Source organism: Haemaphysalis longicornis, unplaced genomic scaffold (assembly GCF_048455015.1).
Source record: "Haemaphysalis longicornis isolate Haplotype H1 unplaced genomic scaffold, Haemaphysalis longicornis Haplotype H1 scaffold_2, whole genome shotgun sequence".
NCBI classification, from domain to species: Eukaryota; Metazoa; Arthropoda; class Arachnida; order Ixodida; family Ixodidae; genus Haemaphysalis; species Haemaphysalis longicornis.
Window position 1 is genome coordinate 231,671,356 of NW_027526295.1, and position 18,582 is coordinate 231,689,937.

Here is an 18,582-nt window from a genome sequence, read left to right on the forward strand (position 1 = left end):
ATGAGAAACTTCGAGTAAAACGTCAATTCGAATTAAGCGATTCGTTGTAGCAAGGGTTTACTTTGCTACTGACTTTTCATCGCTACACAAGTTTCCCAAGCCAATCGACCCAAATGACGGAGTGTGTAAATGAGCGCACTTCCCCTCCTACTCCCTGTTACCCCATTCCCTTTCGCCCCCATTTTGCGTGTGCAGTTTCAGCAAGATGCTGCTGCAGAAGGAAGAGCTGGAGCAGAAGCACCTGCACCTGGTGCAGATCGTGGAGAGCGAGAAGACAGCCAAGTGGCAGTACACGCAGCAATGCGAGGAGCTCACCGTTGAGATCAAGAAGCTCCGCGCAGAGGTGAGCACGCTGCGCACTCTAGTGCGCTCCCCGTCGTTTGCGCTCATCCCTCTCACTGCTCTCAGTGCTCCGTCGCACGTTCGCGTGAAGAAGGAGAAAATGGACATTTTGAGTGTTCCTTTGCACTGAACTAGAAACATTACTACAAATAATAGAAAAAAATCTTCAAGTGCCGAGCTTGCCGTAAAAAGGACGGAAAAGCTGTTAACATACCAGTGAAAGTGGTTTTACATAATTAATGACAACTGCGCTGCGAGAGGAGGCGGGGGGATGCCTTTAATTATAAAGACAGGTCAGCCTGGCAGCGAGCTTGGCTTGTTGAGTATGAACATGAGGGTGGGGCGAAAATAAGTGAAAGAAGCGAAGACACAAAAACTCATACAAGCACAAACAAACGTAGATAAACACACAGAAACTGACAGACTCAGGAACACACACACAACTCACGCACAGTAGCGACGATAAGACAAACGTTCAAAAAGTCTTGTTCAAGCCGGAGTCCCGGAGAGAGGACACGGAGAAATGGCACCAGGGCCCTTGTGGTCCGTGTCACCTCGGCAGTTGAGCGCCATGGACCGATGACGTCGCGAAGTTTCAGTGGTGCATCAGCACGCTCTCCCAAAGTTGCCTTCACGGTTAGGCGTGGAATGACAAAACGGGGACACACACGCACAGTACATGTTCAATGTCCTCACGAACACTGCAAGCGGGACAGTCAGGGGAGGCAACTCGGCGCTTCTTGTGCAAGAAGTGGCTGGCAAACGCGACGGTGAGGCGAATGCGGTGAACAGTTGCTTCTTCACGCTTTCCAAGGCCACACGGCATTCGGAAAGTGAATTACAATGTGACTTGAGAAACGCTTGAATGCAATCGATAAAACTGGCGGCGCCGTATACGCAGAGAGAGAGAGAGAGAGAGAGAGAGAGAGAGAGAGAGAGAGAGAGAGAGAGAGAGAGAGAGAGAGAGAGAGAGAGAGAGAGAGAGAGAGAGAGAGAGAGAGAGAGAGAGCTCTTTATTAGAGGACAGCAGGGAGGTCTGCTGGATTGTTTACGCCTACATGCTACTCTGCGGGGTGGGGTGGAGGGAATATAGTTGCAATAGGGAGGAAGGCGGAAGGGAGAAAAGAAAAAAAAGGAGATAAAAGAAGTTAAAAAAGAAGGTAGCGTGTGTGTTGGGGACCGTCAGTGCGACACGTGAAAAGTCTATAGACGGTTGCAGAGAGCAGGATGGTCTGGTCCTATATCATCTCAGCGAAACCGATGTCATTGAGGTATTCAAATAATGCGGTTAGCACTTCACGCTGAGACGAGGGAGATGGCCATGGTCCCAGAAGTGCTTTTAAACTTACGAAACTGTGGTTGAGGCACTCGATCTTGTGTGCGAGGTCATTTCTTGCAGGGCACTCCAGTAAAATATGCTCGACTGTTTCCGGTGAAACGCAGTTGTCGCAATACGGGTTTGAGGTTAGGCCAAGGCGATAACGGTAGGTATTTGTGAGCGCTACGCTGAGACGTAATCGATGAAACAAAGTCTCTAGCCGACGTGGAAGCCGCTCCGGTAACCTCAGTGCCAAAGTACGATTGACATGATGCACCAATGGGTGCTGGTTTTCCGGGAGAGACCAGAAGGTGCTTCTTTTCCTGAAAGCAAGCTCTGTTGCCAATCTCGAGCCATCGTGCTTCGTGAAGAAAATGTTTCTCCCGTTCCTCAGTCGTAATCATTTCTTGGCAGCCTCATCTGCTTTTTCGTTGCCTATGACGCCGCAGTGTGCAAACATCCACTGCCATATCACGCTGTGCCCAGCGACGCAGACTAGATTATTTAGGTAGGTCACATCACGGGATATATGTTCGTGAATGCTGAAGCAGCTGACACGCTGAAGAGTTTGTAGCGCTGTGTTCGCATCTGTAAAGATAACCCACCGTGCTGGCTGCTGGCGGAGAATGTCGAGATTAGTGCTAAATTGGCTCGTACGACTCTAGATTTATTTTTTCGCTTCCGAGGTAACATAAAACGTAATAGCGACCTAAATGGAGAAAATAAGTTGCTCGTTAAGAAAACAAGTGTTATTAAAGCATGCCTTATTTAAATAAGTTGTTCGTCTCGTCGCGTCAGCTGTCAGTACTGCGTTTCCGGAGAATCGGCCTTCGTCCGTAGTTAGGAGAAAATATCCCCATTAACTACTGAATCCACCTTCCTGATTCCTCCGGGAAGCTGCGAAGGTAGTACGGTTACTTTTTATGAAAATGAATCAGAAAGTATGTGCCCTTGCCAGCTATTGTCAGTGAAGCTAAAAATTCTTAAACGCGATAGCGTCTCTCGGCTAGATTGGCGAATGCGCGCACCCAGCCGGCGTCCGCAAAAGGCGTCCTCAAAAGTCATGCCCGCAATTCCCATTAACTGCGCCGCGTTCCATAGCGCGTGCGTCAGAAGGGATTTTAGCTGCTGAGGGGCGCCGTGTCGCAGCAGCACGAATAATGTTTCTCAAACACGTGGTTGCAGTGAGTCTGATGTGGACGTTGCAGACTTAGCGTCGACCCTGACAAAAGACTCGTTGCCGAGCCTAGACCAAAAAAAAAACGCTTTCGCGTTCTCATCTCTTAAGAATATACTTGGCGATTCTCTTTACTTTTTGTTTAAATCCAAGAAGCAGTTGAGGAAGGAACTGAGTTACCAGCCTCCGTCTAATGAATATCATTCATTCATTGATGCCACAAGCGAACAGCCATCCCGTTATCAACAGTGACTCTGAGACGGCTTGAACGTCATCGCATTTGCAAGACTGCCCATGAGATGGCGCTGTCATAGTCACTACAGCAGTGCAGACAATAAGCAAAGCAGAAACGGACAGTTGACTCTAACTCATCTTCGTATCAACCGAAGCTGAATACGTGCGGGTCACAAGGGTCTTCTGCTCACGCTGAAATTCGCGGTGTGTGGTCGGCCATAAACTTCTTTTTTTTCACCAAAGTTTTAAATATTTACTCGTCTGCACCCGACCACAATTCGTAATATTTGAGCTATATTTCTTGTGCCCGAATAAGACATGCTTATATATCTTGTCATTCACAGCATCAAACAAAAAATACCCTAATGCCACTGAGAAGGCAATCTATTGCGCATCTTATTATGTAAATTGCGATAAGAGTGATAATCTATAGCACATTTTGCTCACCCCTAACCTGCCCAGCACAAGCTCTTTTAGAAGCCTTGAAGGCATATTCACAGTTTTGTAAATTAAAAAATATTATTTCCGCAGAATTAAAAGAACAGTGCTGACCATGACGCACCGTCTAAAAGAAAGCCTAGTGATTGGCCATCAAATAGCTTTTAAAATGTCCTTACTTGTCGAGTAAAATAAAAGCACGCGGCTGGATAGCGATGCCTTTAAAAACGGATGTTTTTTTTAACACGCGCCTCCAGCTCATTTTAAATTTGTTCGACCTTTCCACGGGCTACTGTTTTCTTGTTAATTGTTCTTCCCAGCGCAAGCGAAGTTTAAAAGCGGGAAAGACTGTTTATCTTATCGTGGATAGATGGGAGCGTTTAATTTCTAACGGACGCTCAGACAATTAAGCTTTAATCAGTTGATGATCTTCGCGGCTATACAGAAGCAAAAACAAATTTGCGCGCCTCTTTCATCATTATCTGAAAGAAACTACTTTGTGCAGTTTTTTTTCCTGCATGGCAAACTTGAACACAGAGTGGGATGCGGTACTCCAATGAAAATATTTTTCTTCATCAAACAGCTCTTTCTGTGTTCTTTGGTGAAGTAGGAGTTTATCTTCCTTGTCATTATACTGTTTAGTATGCGGCGTTTTACAGCATAAGAGAAGTTTATCTTGTAGCGTTTTCCGCTCAAAAAGAAACGCATGCAGTAATACAATGGGGAAGCAGTCGTTATTATGCTATTCAGGATCACTGGGAGGACAACGCCTTCCGTGTTTACCAAAAAGCGAAAAAAAAACTGTGGTTGATTTCGCTGTCATGGGAATCGGTAAAACACGAAAGTGAAATGTGCAGCGAAATCTGCAGCCAAATGAGCATAATTTGCGGGTCGGCAGCTGTCTTGTGGGTGTGCTTGGCGAGCGACGTCCTGCTGGCGGGTCGCTTCGGCAAAGGTGTACTGGAGTCATTTCCGTGACGGATATGGCTGCAGTGAAATATTGGTGTATTCCGGCATAAAACACTTTCGTGTTAAAATATAAAAGCCGAAAACGAACAACCCAAAGAATGACGTACTCTTTAGCACAAAAGGTTCTTTCCCGCAAGAAGACGCTGTGTGCAGGGGTGCACCCTTTACAGGCCGCTTGCTTCGTTGTATTGGCGTCTTTTCCGTGACGAATACGACGTCAGGTAAATCTTTGTGTATCCGGGAATAAAGCACTTTCGGGTTAAAAAATCTCTTATCGTTGCGAACTCAGCTGCGAACTTTGCCCAGAAGCGATAATGTCTGGTTGTCAACGGTAATACGGGCAAAGTGCCTGCCGTGACCGGCAAACTACGAATGACTAACTAGTAAGACATGGTGCAAAGCTTCTGTGCGCTAAGCCAGTACCCGCAACGAACAATCAACGTTTGCTAGTTGCACAGTGCGTGCCCTAGCATCGCTCTAGCAACGTTTTCTATAACGTTGTCGCTGTAATGGCAATGGCCTACACTAAAAATCCATCGAAGAAAACCTACCGGAAACTAGCGATCAATACAGCGGACGTGAAACTTGCGCACTGAACATAACCATGCCCGCCTTCTGTGCAGAACCACCCCTCCCCTTTGCTACATCACTTTTTGTTCACCTCATTGCAGCAGCTGCGACAAGAAAAGCGGCGCATTGGTCAGTGCGTTTACGAGGGACTATTCACTCAAATTTAGCACTAAATCATTTTAATGCACAACAAAAGACCTGCGCAGGTACGCGTGCTATTCACCTACCCACTTTCCCACGCACGCACGCACGCACGCACAGACAGACAGACAGACAGACAGACAGACAGACAGACAGACAGACAGACAGACAGACAGACAGACAGACGGACGGACGCACGGACGGACGGACGGACGGACGGACGGACGGACGGACGGAGATGCAGGCAATCGATCTGGCGGATGGGCGGGCGAACGGGAAGGTGGGTGGGAGAGTGGGAGGGCGGACTAACACTGTTGTGTTTAGGTAGCTCAAAAAAAGCTATCGTCCTGACAATTATTTCGGCCGCACCAAGCGAGCTACACCAGCCCATTCCACGTTGTGATTTGCTTCTCCTTCAGTAAACCGTGCACGAGGAGTAGCATGCTTTACAGGCTGACATGCAACAATTGCCATTTGTTTGTGGTTCGGGGAGGTCGCCCGCCACTGCAGAAAAAGGCATTCCGAACACCTTCCGAACAAATCCTAAGAAAAGCCTGTCAAAGTTTACCATCGCATATCATGTACTTCTGTGGACCACACCTCATTACCGATGCTTACATAATAAATCCGCGATATGAGAGCTCTGGGTTTAGCCCCCTCCATGAATAATTATGACGTCAGTATATAAATCTGTGATTTTTACGCGGAGCACTTCAACGTGCGCGCAGCAGATGTCGCGGCTTATTGTCAGTAAGGGGCAGGGAGCACGCACACCGACCGTTTAATTCACTGACATGCACGCGTTCAGTCTTGTCCCCGCACCGAACCCGACATTACGCAACATTACAAAATGGTCAGGAGAGAAGAATAGAAGAAGACAGAAGTATGATATATTATAACATCTGTGAGCTGCTTTAATACTGATCGCAAAAATCTTGTGAGAGTTGATTGCTCCGCCGGTGCTGCGCGGGACCTTGCGTACACTACAGTGTGGAGTACTGGTGTTTCGGAACCTTTTTAACCCCTTCCCCAAGCCAAAAAATTTCTTAGAAACAATAACTAACATAGATGAGACACAGCATATATAATATGGGCTGCTACGGCTTAAAATTCTGAAATAACAAAATTGTAACTCAATATTAGTTTTTTAATCGTTTTTGTATGCCCTGAAAACGTAATACAGTCATCTTTTGCAGTTTGCCCTTAATGTACACCATTATACCACAGCTAACATAAATACCCAAAGTTTCGCTCTGCACACAGCTCCGATGCTTACCAAAACTTCCGATTACTTCGGAACGTCAGACTTCCGATTACTTCGGAACGTCAGTCTGACTTCCCATTCTTAAGATTGATACAAAAGCAATCAATGGCATATTTTGTATATATTACTGAACAAGCTAGAGTAATAGTGTTTCTGCGTCTCTTCATAATCTATGTCTGGGAGCAGGGATTTAAAAAAAAAACGTCATTCGCGAAGTCGGGATTTAAAATTTTGTGGAACGAATGAGGTAAGTTGTTCGTGCTTCGTTCATAAATGTAAAGCTCCGTGTTCTTTTTTTTTCAATGCCAAAAGTAGCATTAGCCATATCTACGTAAAAAGAAAGAAAAGAAAATAATCATTCTTGGTCTACGAGGCCATGATGCGAACCACATTTTAGACCCGTGCAGAGCACGCTTGGTGGCACTATAGTAGCTGCTTACTTTGCATATTCGTTTCCTCTCAATATGCCATTCCTTGGCCTTCTGCCTGATGTCTCATGCCACGAGCTAAAAGTGCGAAGATACCGTTTCCATGCCCATTGGGGAGATGACGCGCTAGCATTTCATGCAGGCAAACGTTGTTGTGCCAGCAGCTGCCGCACGTGTCGTGCTGTCTCGCACTGCACTGATGCGCTGACCTTCGCTTCGTTTTTCTTCGCACATGCCGGGCAGCTGTGTGCGCTCAAGAAAGAGTGGAGGCTCACGCCACATCGAAGCGAGGACGAAGACAGCGAGGAAATCAAGAAGATCAAAAAAGTGAGTGGCCTGGCTTTTTCTCTCGCCTTGTATCTCTCATTGTCTTTCAGCGTCTTGTCTTTTTTTTTTATTCTTTACGTGCGAAGCTTAACTTGGTCAACACCAGGTTTATTCACGTCGGTATATTAGCGTCGCTTTATTGCGGTTAATTTTTTAACGTCAGTACCAGTTGCCTTCTGTCATGGCCAACCAGTATCATTCAGTAGCTGTAGATGGTGTATGTAGTTTGTTTTGTTGTGTGAAGCAATTAAGGACCCAGAATGTATTGAACAACTATTAAGAACTACTATTAACTACTATAAAGGAACTACTGTTAAGGCCACAGAATGCACTGACTCAGCTAACCGAGTCAGTGGGAAACTACGCTTGCTTAAGCATTGGACAAGTAGCGTGAACGTGAACGCTGAAAAGTTTAATGCGTAGCATTCCTTGGATAGCAGCTTAGGTTTCTGGGATGTTCGGATCGTATTTTTATCCACACTTCTCGAGCTACAAGTTTTTTTTTTCTGGTCTGATAAACCGCTAGTGCCATTTGTGTGCCTCTCATCAAGCCTGAAGACGACGTATATATAGTATAGGAAATACTTTTGTGGACTACTACCGCTGATGGCATGGTTCATATATGCCAATATTCCGAAGCACACAGGGAGCCGTGCGCTTCCTGTGTGGACAGAACTAAGGCGGGGCAGAAATACAAGAAAGAAAATTATACCGTACTTTTACTGAAAAATTCGCGTCGGGTTGGTGATAACGAAAATATTTAAAGACCAGATTTTAAAAAATGGCTTTGATAAAATTCTAGATTAAAGCAGTATAAAAACAAAAGATAAAAATATTCTTCCCACACAACAGAAACAAAGCATAAAAAGCACCGAAAACCAGCTTGTTTCAGCTGACCAGATCAACTCAACTTCACCCGATTGGATGAACATAAAGCGCTATGAAGACGATTCCGCTATGAATGAGACGCACTGTACAGCAGTTTCCCAACAAATAGTTCCGGCCCAAAATGCTTTAAGGCTTATGGATAGCAGCGGTCCAACGAATGCCCGCCAAAAAAATGAACGATTGCTGATTAAACTATACATACTAACTTGATGTTAAAAAATAACGGTAAACCTTCTGAAATGCAGTCTGGCAGCACGTGTGAACACAGCTGCCTCCGAAAAATGCAAGTTCACCCTTGTGCTATAAGACTCCGTACTCTACTCTAATCAATACCAGTGAACAGTGCCACAGAAAGTGAAGCCTTTTGTCGGCTTGAAAGGTGATGGACGCTGTTTGTGGGTGTTTGTATGCGTGTGTGGACAGGCGAGAAATCATTCTTATCGACCGTTTGGGGAAGGGTCCAACAATCATAGGCTAGTATTTTGAGATTTGTCTGAAGTGTTCAAAAAAAGAACAAAAAGAGCGTGGTCCAGACTGGCGCCCAAGAAAATGCTCTATGACCAAGACAACGCACCACCCTGCAAATCGACAGTCGCAATTGCGAAATTGCAGTAATTTAGTTTTCAACCTCGTCTTCACCCCCGTATTGCCGGTTTTTGACCCAGTTCGATTTCGTCCTGCTCTGAAATTCGAAAATCTGGCTGGGCGAAAGAGAAGCTTATGGTCTATTGAAGATGCAATCGTACTTCCGTACTTCTCGTACTTCCCTGTCCTGCGTACTTCCCTTCGCATGACAATTCCTAATTTTTTGACGACGTCAAACAAATTGGTTACGAAGGGGTTCAACTTTCATTTTTATCATTCTTTTCAAACAACTCTCGAACACATTCATTTCTCGCGTCCTTTCTCTGTCGGTAATAATAGTATGACTACTTTGCTACATCGGCGCCGAAAGAACGTGTTATCTTTCATTGATGAGTAATGATGCTGCTTTAAACTTCGAAAAGCCCACGGCTAATAGTTACAAAAAATAAAGGACAGCAGCAAATTATATTAAACAAAAGCTAAGTAGAAACAAAACACACGCTTGAGAAAGACAAGAACGGCGCCTTTCACAAACTTAATGATAACATTAAACATAAAGGATGCCTAGCAACGCTACGAACTTCCTTCTTTGGAGTGGACCCGGGTCTTTATAAGGAGCGACTCCGGAGTCAAGGTTGCTGCGCTCTCTATTTGGCCTCGCCTGTGCGCATGATTTCGCATTCACTTGATCCGTGCAATTGGAGCGCTTTTCAATATTAACTCCGGTAGAGCAATCGGACAGACATCGGCCGCCCTGCAGAGCCATGGCCGCGTGATTCGAAATTCAATTCCCTCTAATCCACTCAATCAGCAGCGCGGATAATCGCGTTAGAGGCCGCGCGCTTACACACACGGGGTGCCGTGTGTGCATGCTGCATGACTAGGAGGCGCCCAGCGGGCCGGCATAGCCAGGTCCGGCTCGACCTTATCTGCGCTCAGGAGCCGCCCCTCCAGCCCAAGTCGAGCAAAGCTGAATGTCTAATTAAATGAACGCGCTGCGTGTAGGCATTCGACTTATTAAAGGCGATAGCCTTTCTTGGGCTACTTAAACGCAGAAATTTTGGGCTGTCTGTCTGTCTGCCTGACTCGATTCAGCCACCCGGCCAAAGTGAAACAAACTGCGCAATAGCCTTATATACCCACAGCTAAACCTAAACGTCTAAGTCCGGTGTCAATGTTCATACTTGTCAACATTGTTGAACAATAACAAGACATTAAGCAAATATAAGGCAGAAAATCAATACATTAGGAATACTTGCAGTGTTCCTTTATTAAAAATTCACGGATGCTTCGTTTTCGCGATAGCAAATGAAATAATACATCAACTGCAGAAAACCGTCGCCTGCTGTTTCCCGTGCTACTTGGCGGCATTTGAAAAATCAAACGGCAGCAGTAACGAAAGGTTCCACTAGATAGGTTCCACGTTCCGCTTGGAACGCTCGTGGAGTTGGGAGACGTGGTTCTATACACGTTGTTGTATGGTGCCTCGATTCACGCGCGTCACTGCCGTGCGGCAGTGGTGACATCGGGGCACCCTATTTAGAGCAGTAGAACGCGGTAAATTTAAATTTACGTGAGCAAACTTCTAGCGTGTTATCTCGGAAGGAACGAGACGGGAGAGGAACAGCATGAGAGGTGAGCGGGAAAGAGAAGTGATGCATTTACTTGCCAGGGGCGCGAGTTCACAATCGTCTTTCGTCGACATTTGCAACGAAAGGAGCGGATACACGGCATTTTTCCCTCAAAAGACACACTTTCTCTTCTCGACAACCTTTTTGAAACCCGCGTTAGGACTTACTTTAGTAGAACGTTGTATTTTGTTTGCAGGGGAAAACAAAGCTACTTGGCTACAATGCTTTGCTCAATCGTTATTTGAAGGCGCCATTAGGAATGAAACAAATTTCGGTGCTATCGAAAGCCATAAGCTTCAGATGGAAGGCGGAAGATTGCCCGCTGCGTCGGGTATTACGATGTAGGAAGGACTCTTAACTTAAAGGAGCACTGACACCAATTTTCGGCGTTAATATTATTGCACAGTTCGCTTCTTTCACTCAACAGAATACCCTGGGTGAAATATGAGCGGCCTGCGACGCGAAGAACATAGTTTAATTGGATCTCATTTATCGCGCCGACGGAGCAGCGCGCGGAGCGGCACTCAGCAAATGGACATCAGCATGACATCATCCAGGGAGAGCCAAAAGAAGTGACGCGGCAGCGCTCGTCAAAAGCTCGTGACGTCACTTCATGCGCGCGGCCCCACGAGCGGCGAGCGGGCGCAACACCCTCTCAAGCGGGCGCCGGTGACGTCCGCACAAAGCGGTGAGGTCAGGCAGGGAGTCTGTCATATGCGCCGTTCGGGATGAAAGCGCGGGAATTTGAAACAAACGATTTTCAGGCCGTTCAATGTAATTAACTATCGCGCGCTGAAGTATTCGAAGTGCTGTTTCAGGTTCGCCAGGCCGTTAAGCATCGATAAAAGCAATAAAAGTGTAACAAAATTTTCGTGTCAGTGCTCTTTTAAGCTAATTGGTTGCGGTCATTACTGATACATTAGACACATTTTTGTTTGGTCTAACTATGCAGTTGTAGGTCATTTATAATGAAAACAGGCTCTAAAGGACAGTAATTTGAGTTTGTTGGCATAACGCGACACAGATTTTGGTGAAGCGGCCGGAGCCTACACTTCGGAATGACGCTACCTACCCATTGAAAAGCTTTCACTACTGGGCATGCACTTTACCGCCGACACTGTCCACGTTATGAAATTCTAGTGCCAGGGTGCCGCGCAGCAATTAAAGCCTTAATCTGCTCCCCGGAAACCGTAAACCGTTGATAAATTACACCAGAGCAATGTAATATTGTCAGTGGCAGGATTCACATCTTCCAATTCGTAGTTACCTTACACAACAGCGCAGCAGCTTTTTCAGACTCGTGAATGATAACCAGTTCAGGTGAAGATGCCGCAAGCAATAATAACCATGCTAGTCCAAAGCTAAAAAAATTCATGAGCCTTTTCCACTCTGCAAAGAAAGAGCAGCGAAGCTGTGGCGTGTTACCTCAATAGATGGATGTCCGTATATTGTCCAAGAAGTGCACGAAACAAAACACGTTTGTTTGTAATTTGTGATAGAGCACACTTCCTAGTTAACTAGCTGACTGAAACATCGAAGCACTAGAGTTTAATTCTAGCTGACAAACAGGGGGCGGTCCGTATCACCCTTAAAAAACCATACATTGAGAGCTGACGGGAACTCTACAATATTTTTAACTTTATTCTGAGCTACATAAATATAAAATATAAAAAACTCGGTGTAGTGTTGCAGTAGTCTCAGCGGCTAACTGCCACGTATTTTTTCTGGATAGTTACGATAATACAAGAGTTATAGCCGTTTTCTGTACCCATACTTCCTCCGTAGACGGCACGTATTGACAGCAGACGGAAATTACGTAGCGTTAACAATTTTACTATGAACTACTTACGACAAGTCAATGAAGCTCGGCGCAGCGATGGAGTCGTCTTAGCGGCCAATTTCCGTGTGATTTCTTTCCAAGATACCTACATTAAATTGAGAGCTACAGAGCATTCGCGAGGAACTAGAGACGCAGATTTTTTTGGTGTCGACGTGTGACGCGAAGACGGACGGACGCGAACTATACAGAGCTTCTCTGTAAGAGAGCTGACAAAAATGTGCCGCGAAAACGTTATGAACCACAAAAGATACCTTGTCTGATGTTACGTGCTTAATGCCTGGGTTTGAAAGTCAACTGAAAGTCCCTATCTGAGGATTTTAAAATGGGAAACGCCTACTCCAGCCGAACGAATTTCACCCAGTTGACCCAGTCAGTGGGGCTTGCCGAAAGTCTTCGTTGTTCCTATCACTGACAGTAGCTACAGGGCACGCGTTGACTTACTTCCTCGCCGATTGTGTCTTTCGTCGATCCAGAGCCTTTGGCGTGTGCAACACGACAAAATTTCAACTCGGATAGGGTTGTAGAAGTAATGGAAATAAAATGGTGTATACATAACGGATGCGCCGAGTTGAACTTTCAACTTCGTGCATGTGCGTATAAAGTTTCGGTCATAGCCGCACCCGCTTTGGAGCTTGTGCACGTTGACACCACAAAAGCCATTTCATAATCTGGAAGATGGTGCAGATGACCGGGATCATGCATCTAGCTCCCCCTCTACATCTCGCACGCTGTATGCAAATCTATCTTGAAGCATTTACATATTGCTGTTTATTTCTTTCCACAGGTGCAGAGCTTTTTTCGTGGCTGGCTGTGCCGCCGTCGTTGGAAGCAGATAGTCGCCGAGTACATCAGTTCACCCCACGCCGAGAACATGCGTAAACGGAACAGGTGAGGAACAGCAAATATATCGAAGCCACGCTAACTGCATCTTGACGATCACCGACGAAGAAAAAAAAACAGCGAACAACAAAAAGAAAGGAGCAAAGAAACGCAACATCTCGTGCCTGCTTCATAGTTCGCGTCTGGTGCTCGTGTGCGAACTTCATTAAGGTGCAGCAGGCGTTTTTTTTTTTTTTTTATCATTCTAAATCTTCTCACATGGCCTCCTTCACGCCTTCGCAATTTGAAGGTAACATTGGCCTCTGGGGGCCGTCAACTGCTTCACTAGACACGGCGAATACTTCATTCAACAAACATTACTATGTCGTCGGCAGTTTTAAGGATAACAATTCTAAGTGGCTATGTATGTAACCATGTTATATTTTTCTCTTTAAATTAGTTCATTACTATTTTTTTTTTGTTTAGTGCAGAACCAATCTAAGAATACCCCCTATTCGGAAAGCAGCTGCCTTCATTCGGCAGAGAAGACGACCGGCATACGAGTCAGCCGAATCGCGACGAAGCTCTTCAAGTGCGTGCATCAGCACATTCGTTGCGTGGCGACCAAAAAGGGCTTGATCGGTGCCGTGTCACAGACAATACTCTGGAACAATCTGGAACAGACAATCTGGAACAGACAATAACCAGCTGCGCCGACGTGCTGCCTCTAGTTACTCGGCTGTCCGTGTTCACCAGGTTGTGTTTTTGGTCACAAAACATCACGTAATGAAAATGGCAAGTTAGAGCAGTGAATTTAATTTCGAAAACGTTTGCACCAAGTTCAATTCCTCCATGGCGGTATTAGTCAATTCCGCTGACCGCAAAGCCTGAAATCGAGAAGTTTCTCGATCGCTGAGCCGCACAGTTTTGAGGAGTTGCTTCTGACGCAGTCAACGACCGCCGAAAATAGAGCTGTGGCTGCGATCAGCACCCCGACATTGCGTTCAAAATATGCGAGCAAAAAAAAAACAAAAACAAAGTAAGCCTTAAGCTGCCACCGGTCTCTTTTCCTGGCAGATCGCATTAATTTAAGCTGATCATCTCTCTTCCTCAGGAACAAACAAGTAAGAAAACAAACAAAAAAACGCGACAAAAGCCGGAGTACAGAGAAAATGGAAGTTCCCTTCGCTATGGCAACCGACTAGGATCGGGAGAGGGTGGGGAGGGGGTTCGAGATGTAGTATGGCAGAGCGGTCGGGACGGAGGGGTGTCGGCGACGAGTAGGGCAGCGGCGGCGTTAATTATGGAGGAACGGCCGCCCGAGCGGTCATTCGATTATCCGCGCGCGTGCTAATGGGCTTAGCGGGAATCAAGCCTGCAGCCAATTAGGCCGCATCGAAAACCAGCCCGAACCGCCGGCCGCTTATGCCGAGTCACATGACGCACGGCTTTCAAAGAGAGCCCGCGAGCACGCGTGCTTCAACAACAGCGCTACCACTCGGCTGTGCAACAGCGTGAGGAGGAGGAGGAGGAGGAGGAGGATGGGGAGAAGTCATCCCTTCTTCCCGCCCCTCTTTAACTCCCCCTCACTCTCGTTGCGCCTTTGTACTAGGGAGTGCAGCAGCTGACGACCCCTGCTGAACAGAATACCCGCCGGCAGCTGGGACCTTCGGTCTCAGTTTTGTTCGGCTCGTGTTGAGTTCGCCGAGCCCACGTCACGCCCGAGGCCGACCGCACAGCCGAGTAAATTAACAACCCATCACCGAGCACGCGCTTTTTTGTGTGTTGATAAAACCACGACGGCTCCCGCAAGCATGCTTCCGCCTTTAAAAAGTCGAAGTTTTGGAGTTGGGTAACTTTGGCTGACCATTATATAGCTGCTGGGGAGTTACATACAAAATGGCTACTGTGAGACGGCAGGTGCGAAAACGCTAGCCTAACGCCAATTGCACACGATTCATAACGCTCGCTTTTATCACTACTCCTTCAAGGTGCCTCCCCGTGGTGGTTCGCCTACAGATTATGACACAAACATCTTTAACATAAATGAGGGTTCGGGCAAGGCAAAATAAAACATTACAGCAGACTGGTAGTGTTATGGTAAGAGTGGCGTAGCCAGGGGGGGGCTGACCGGGCTTCAGCCCCCCCCGAAATTTTTCCGGCCGTCGCCGGTCTGCCTATATATGCCTGGTACGTCGCCTGCGAACAAAGCTGCATATCCTTTGAAAGTGCCACTAGTAGAAGCATTCACGACTCAATGTCTTCCCTACGCAAGGGTGTTTACACAAAACCACGGCCGGACTCGACTCTTTTTCCGCGCTGCGGAAAGGGAGTCGAGTCCGGCCGTGACAAAATGAAGCCCCTGAAGGGTGCGAACCGCTGAGGGATGATTGCGGAGGAGGGCAGCCCTGAAAGCCACGGCGCCTTCAGGTAAGCTCAGCGCACGGGACGACACAGGCATGCGTTGTGTCCCTTTGTGCGAGACATGTGGCAACACAGAGAATAATAGGCCGGCTGAGTACTTCTCAGCAGAGGAGATTGACTCGGCCGGGGAAGCAAGGAGTGGTCCGCACTAACTCGCGGCGAAAAAAAAAGAGGGACCGCCGGTCATTGATGGTTGAAGACTGGTACGATGCAGGCCCGCAAGGGAACAGACGATCTTTGTATGTTAAGCAGAACAACGTGCACGCGGCGGTGGCTGACCACGGCCGCTCCATCTCCTAGAAAAGGGGAGATCAAGCGGCCGTGGGCACGTGCACATTCAAGACTCGTGCAAGGTAACTGAAGAATGCGATGGGGCTACGTAATGGATGAAACATGCAGTTTAGCTGGATGAATGTCGTGCGCGGGCAAAGGGCCTTTGCGAATGAGACACACAGCAAGGTACGCCCCTCTTCCTCGCGTCAGCCCTTCATTCTTCCTTTTTCACGTTTCTGTCGAGCCCGGGAGGGTTTTGTTGGAGTGGGCTCAGACTGCGCGCACTGAGCTTCCGACGGCGATGTTGCGACAATCAATTTCACCCCTGCGATTAGGCAGCTTTGTTCGGCGGTATTCTCCCCTAACCTAGGAAACTGGAGAACAGCGGTTCGACAAAAAAGGCGCGCTGCAGCTCCCCGAGCCAGTCCCAGACTTTATCCTAAATGTGAAGGCACCGCGGTCACCAGCCCTGCCACAGGCAGACGACGTCGCGAGAGTAACAACGATCAGGTGGCCATATTCTACCTCGATCACAACTAAAGCCCCTCCATTGCGTCCACGGCCGCTTTTTCTCTGGACGGCGGCTGCCCAGAGCAGTGTATATTAAGGGCCTGAAACACAACGGCAATATGTCGCGAGGATAGAAGCGCCCCTGGTTTTGAGAAGCTCATGTTCCAAGTGCCAACACCCAAAAGAGGCCTCGAATTGTAAGTCATTTCCTTCCAGTGATTAATCCTTCCATGATCACTGATGTCTTTTGACGATGGAGGTTGCATGCTGTGCAGATCAGTTATGCATTCTCTGATATTTAAATAATAATTTCTTTATATTTATACGATGCCCCAGTACCTTGCGTCTGCGAGCTAAAATTGTGTATTTCGTTTTATTCCGAATGCAGTATTTGCGTTTGAATTGGTTGTTAAAAGCGCCCACGGTGGAGCGGATAGGTGATTTTTAATGAGGGAAAACGTAAATTCAACTCCTGTAACGCCTAAATATTTTATTATGCAGGAAGTTGGAGAGGGTTACTCAGAGTGTATCGGGACAGCGTGAGTATCAGTACATGAAGAGTGAAAAATATATTTGTTCTGGCTGCAGTTTTAATAGTTTGCTTTTACTGGAACGAAACTCCATGTGATGTAGCCGCTGTTGCATTGTGTGCGCGTTATCGGGACTTTTGTTACCGCGTTTATTATCTACGCGTGCATCGACTGCTACACCCAATTTTAAACCCATAGCAGCGTACGTGCACAGCGCAAGTGAAGGACCTTCGTACTGGTGGCGAAGAAACGAACGTGCCTTTCTGGTAGAATTTTCCTTTAACTCTTCCTGGCCTTCTTTGAAGTTCTGTGGACGCAGGAGTATCGTTCTTTCAAGGCTCAATCGGTCGTGCAAGACAACATAATTTCCTAATTAAATAAACGGGCTACAGACAGCAGGCCCCCTCAAGAGCACCAGCACACCTCCGCCCTCTTCCTCCGCTCACCCCCCCCCCCCCCCCCGCACACACACATACGGGTGCGCGCTGTTGTCTTTATTCCTGAATCCACAACTGCTACTTATACATTCTAAAATGTTGCATGAAGGACATTTTGAGCAATCGTCAGCATTTCCTAAGTAACCGAAATGACCGAGGAATTATCACGGTAAACAACTTTGCAACTTTTAGCCAATCTATCCTGTCGTATAGCCTGAAACCATGCTTCAGTTTCAACATCACGCTCGCTGTCAACCAAGTTTAACTATGTCATTACTGTCCGCTTCATGCTGAAGCATGGTAGTCTTTGGTCTTTCTGTATACGGGGCCATGCCAATGCGCATGGTTTCTTGGTGCACTCCGGAAAACAAAATGCTGACTTGTTTCGCGCATCGCACCACGCCCGAAGGTCATGCTGGCTCTGCACAGCTGCCCAATCCTCCGTTTTCTGGTGGGCCAAGGAGATTCCCAACATAATTTCCATTTCCCGCGTCTCTAACAAAAACTACAAAACTCATGTGCGCCCTATACATTCCAGAGCCACCCATGCTTATGCACTGATATTTTTTTATCGTTTAGCTTTAAAACCGGCAGTGTGTACTCGGCTGAAAAATGGCAGTGCACGCGTCAGCTAAAAAAGTGTGTCCTTTCATTAAAGTTTGAAACCAAAATGGTAGGACCGCATTATAACTCTTTCCTCAGATCTCACGACAAAATTCAAAACAGCAATATTTTGCTCAGATTGCACAGAACATGCCTAACCGCAAGAGTACGGTCAGGCATCGTCGTCTTTGCGTTACTATTTTTTCTTGCTAAATATAAAGTTCGATACAGCATCGAATGGTGAACTTTGCAGTGACTTGCTCTACCTCATCTAGGAGTGGTAGCTAAATGGGGTGGCTGCTCCAGAAAAGTTACTGGATAGTACACGCCTTCAGGCAGACTATAGGGCATTTATGCACGAAGCATTGAAAACTTGACAGGTAATAATGCAACTATTTGAGAACACCAAGCTCATTACAGCAGACTCTACATTTAGGCTGTGCCGAAATGTAAACCAGATCCATTATGTTACAAAGCACAAGCTTCTCATGTCCGCCCGGAGACCTGATAGAAGCTACGAAATGGACTGTGTTGAGACTCAAAACAGAAGCGCAAATTTAAACTGGCATGACTTAACAAATACCAATGGCTGAATTATTACGCTTTGGTGTGGACTAATCTTGCCATGTTCATGTAATTTTCGTGCTTAACAGCGCTGTTATTGCGCATGATGTCTGTGTGTTTAGGGTTGATATTTGTTAAAATTATTGCTAGAGATATAACGCTTCTTGTATGTATAATTCATAGCCTCTCATTTTCTAAAGATAAGATCTGCGCTACAGATAACGCAAGTGCATAGAATCGATGTATACTGCACAGAATGAGCTCCATTGG

The 18,582-nt window shown here is 46.6% G+C and overlaps 1 protein-coding gene across 1 annotated transcript in view; it reads left to right on the forward strand.

Moving 5' to 3' along the window:
- Window positions 1–18,582, forward strand: part of LOC144170106 (ras-specific guanine nucleotide-releasing factor 2-like) — a 333,796-nt gene that overhangs the window by 239,204 nt on the left and 76,010 nt on the right. The window contains exons 3-5 of the mRNA XM_077699677.1: window positions 196–343; window positions 7,125–7,208; window positions 12,937–13,040. Of these exons, the coding sequence (XP_077555803.1) occupies window positions 196–343; window positions 7,125–7,208; window positions 12,937–13,040 (336 nt within the window). The remainder of the gene's footprint in view (window positions 1–195; window positions 344–7,124; window positions 7,209–12,936; window positions 13,041–18,582) is intronic.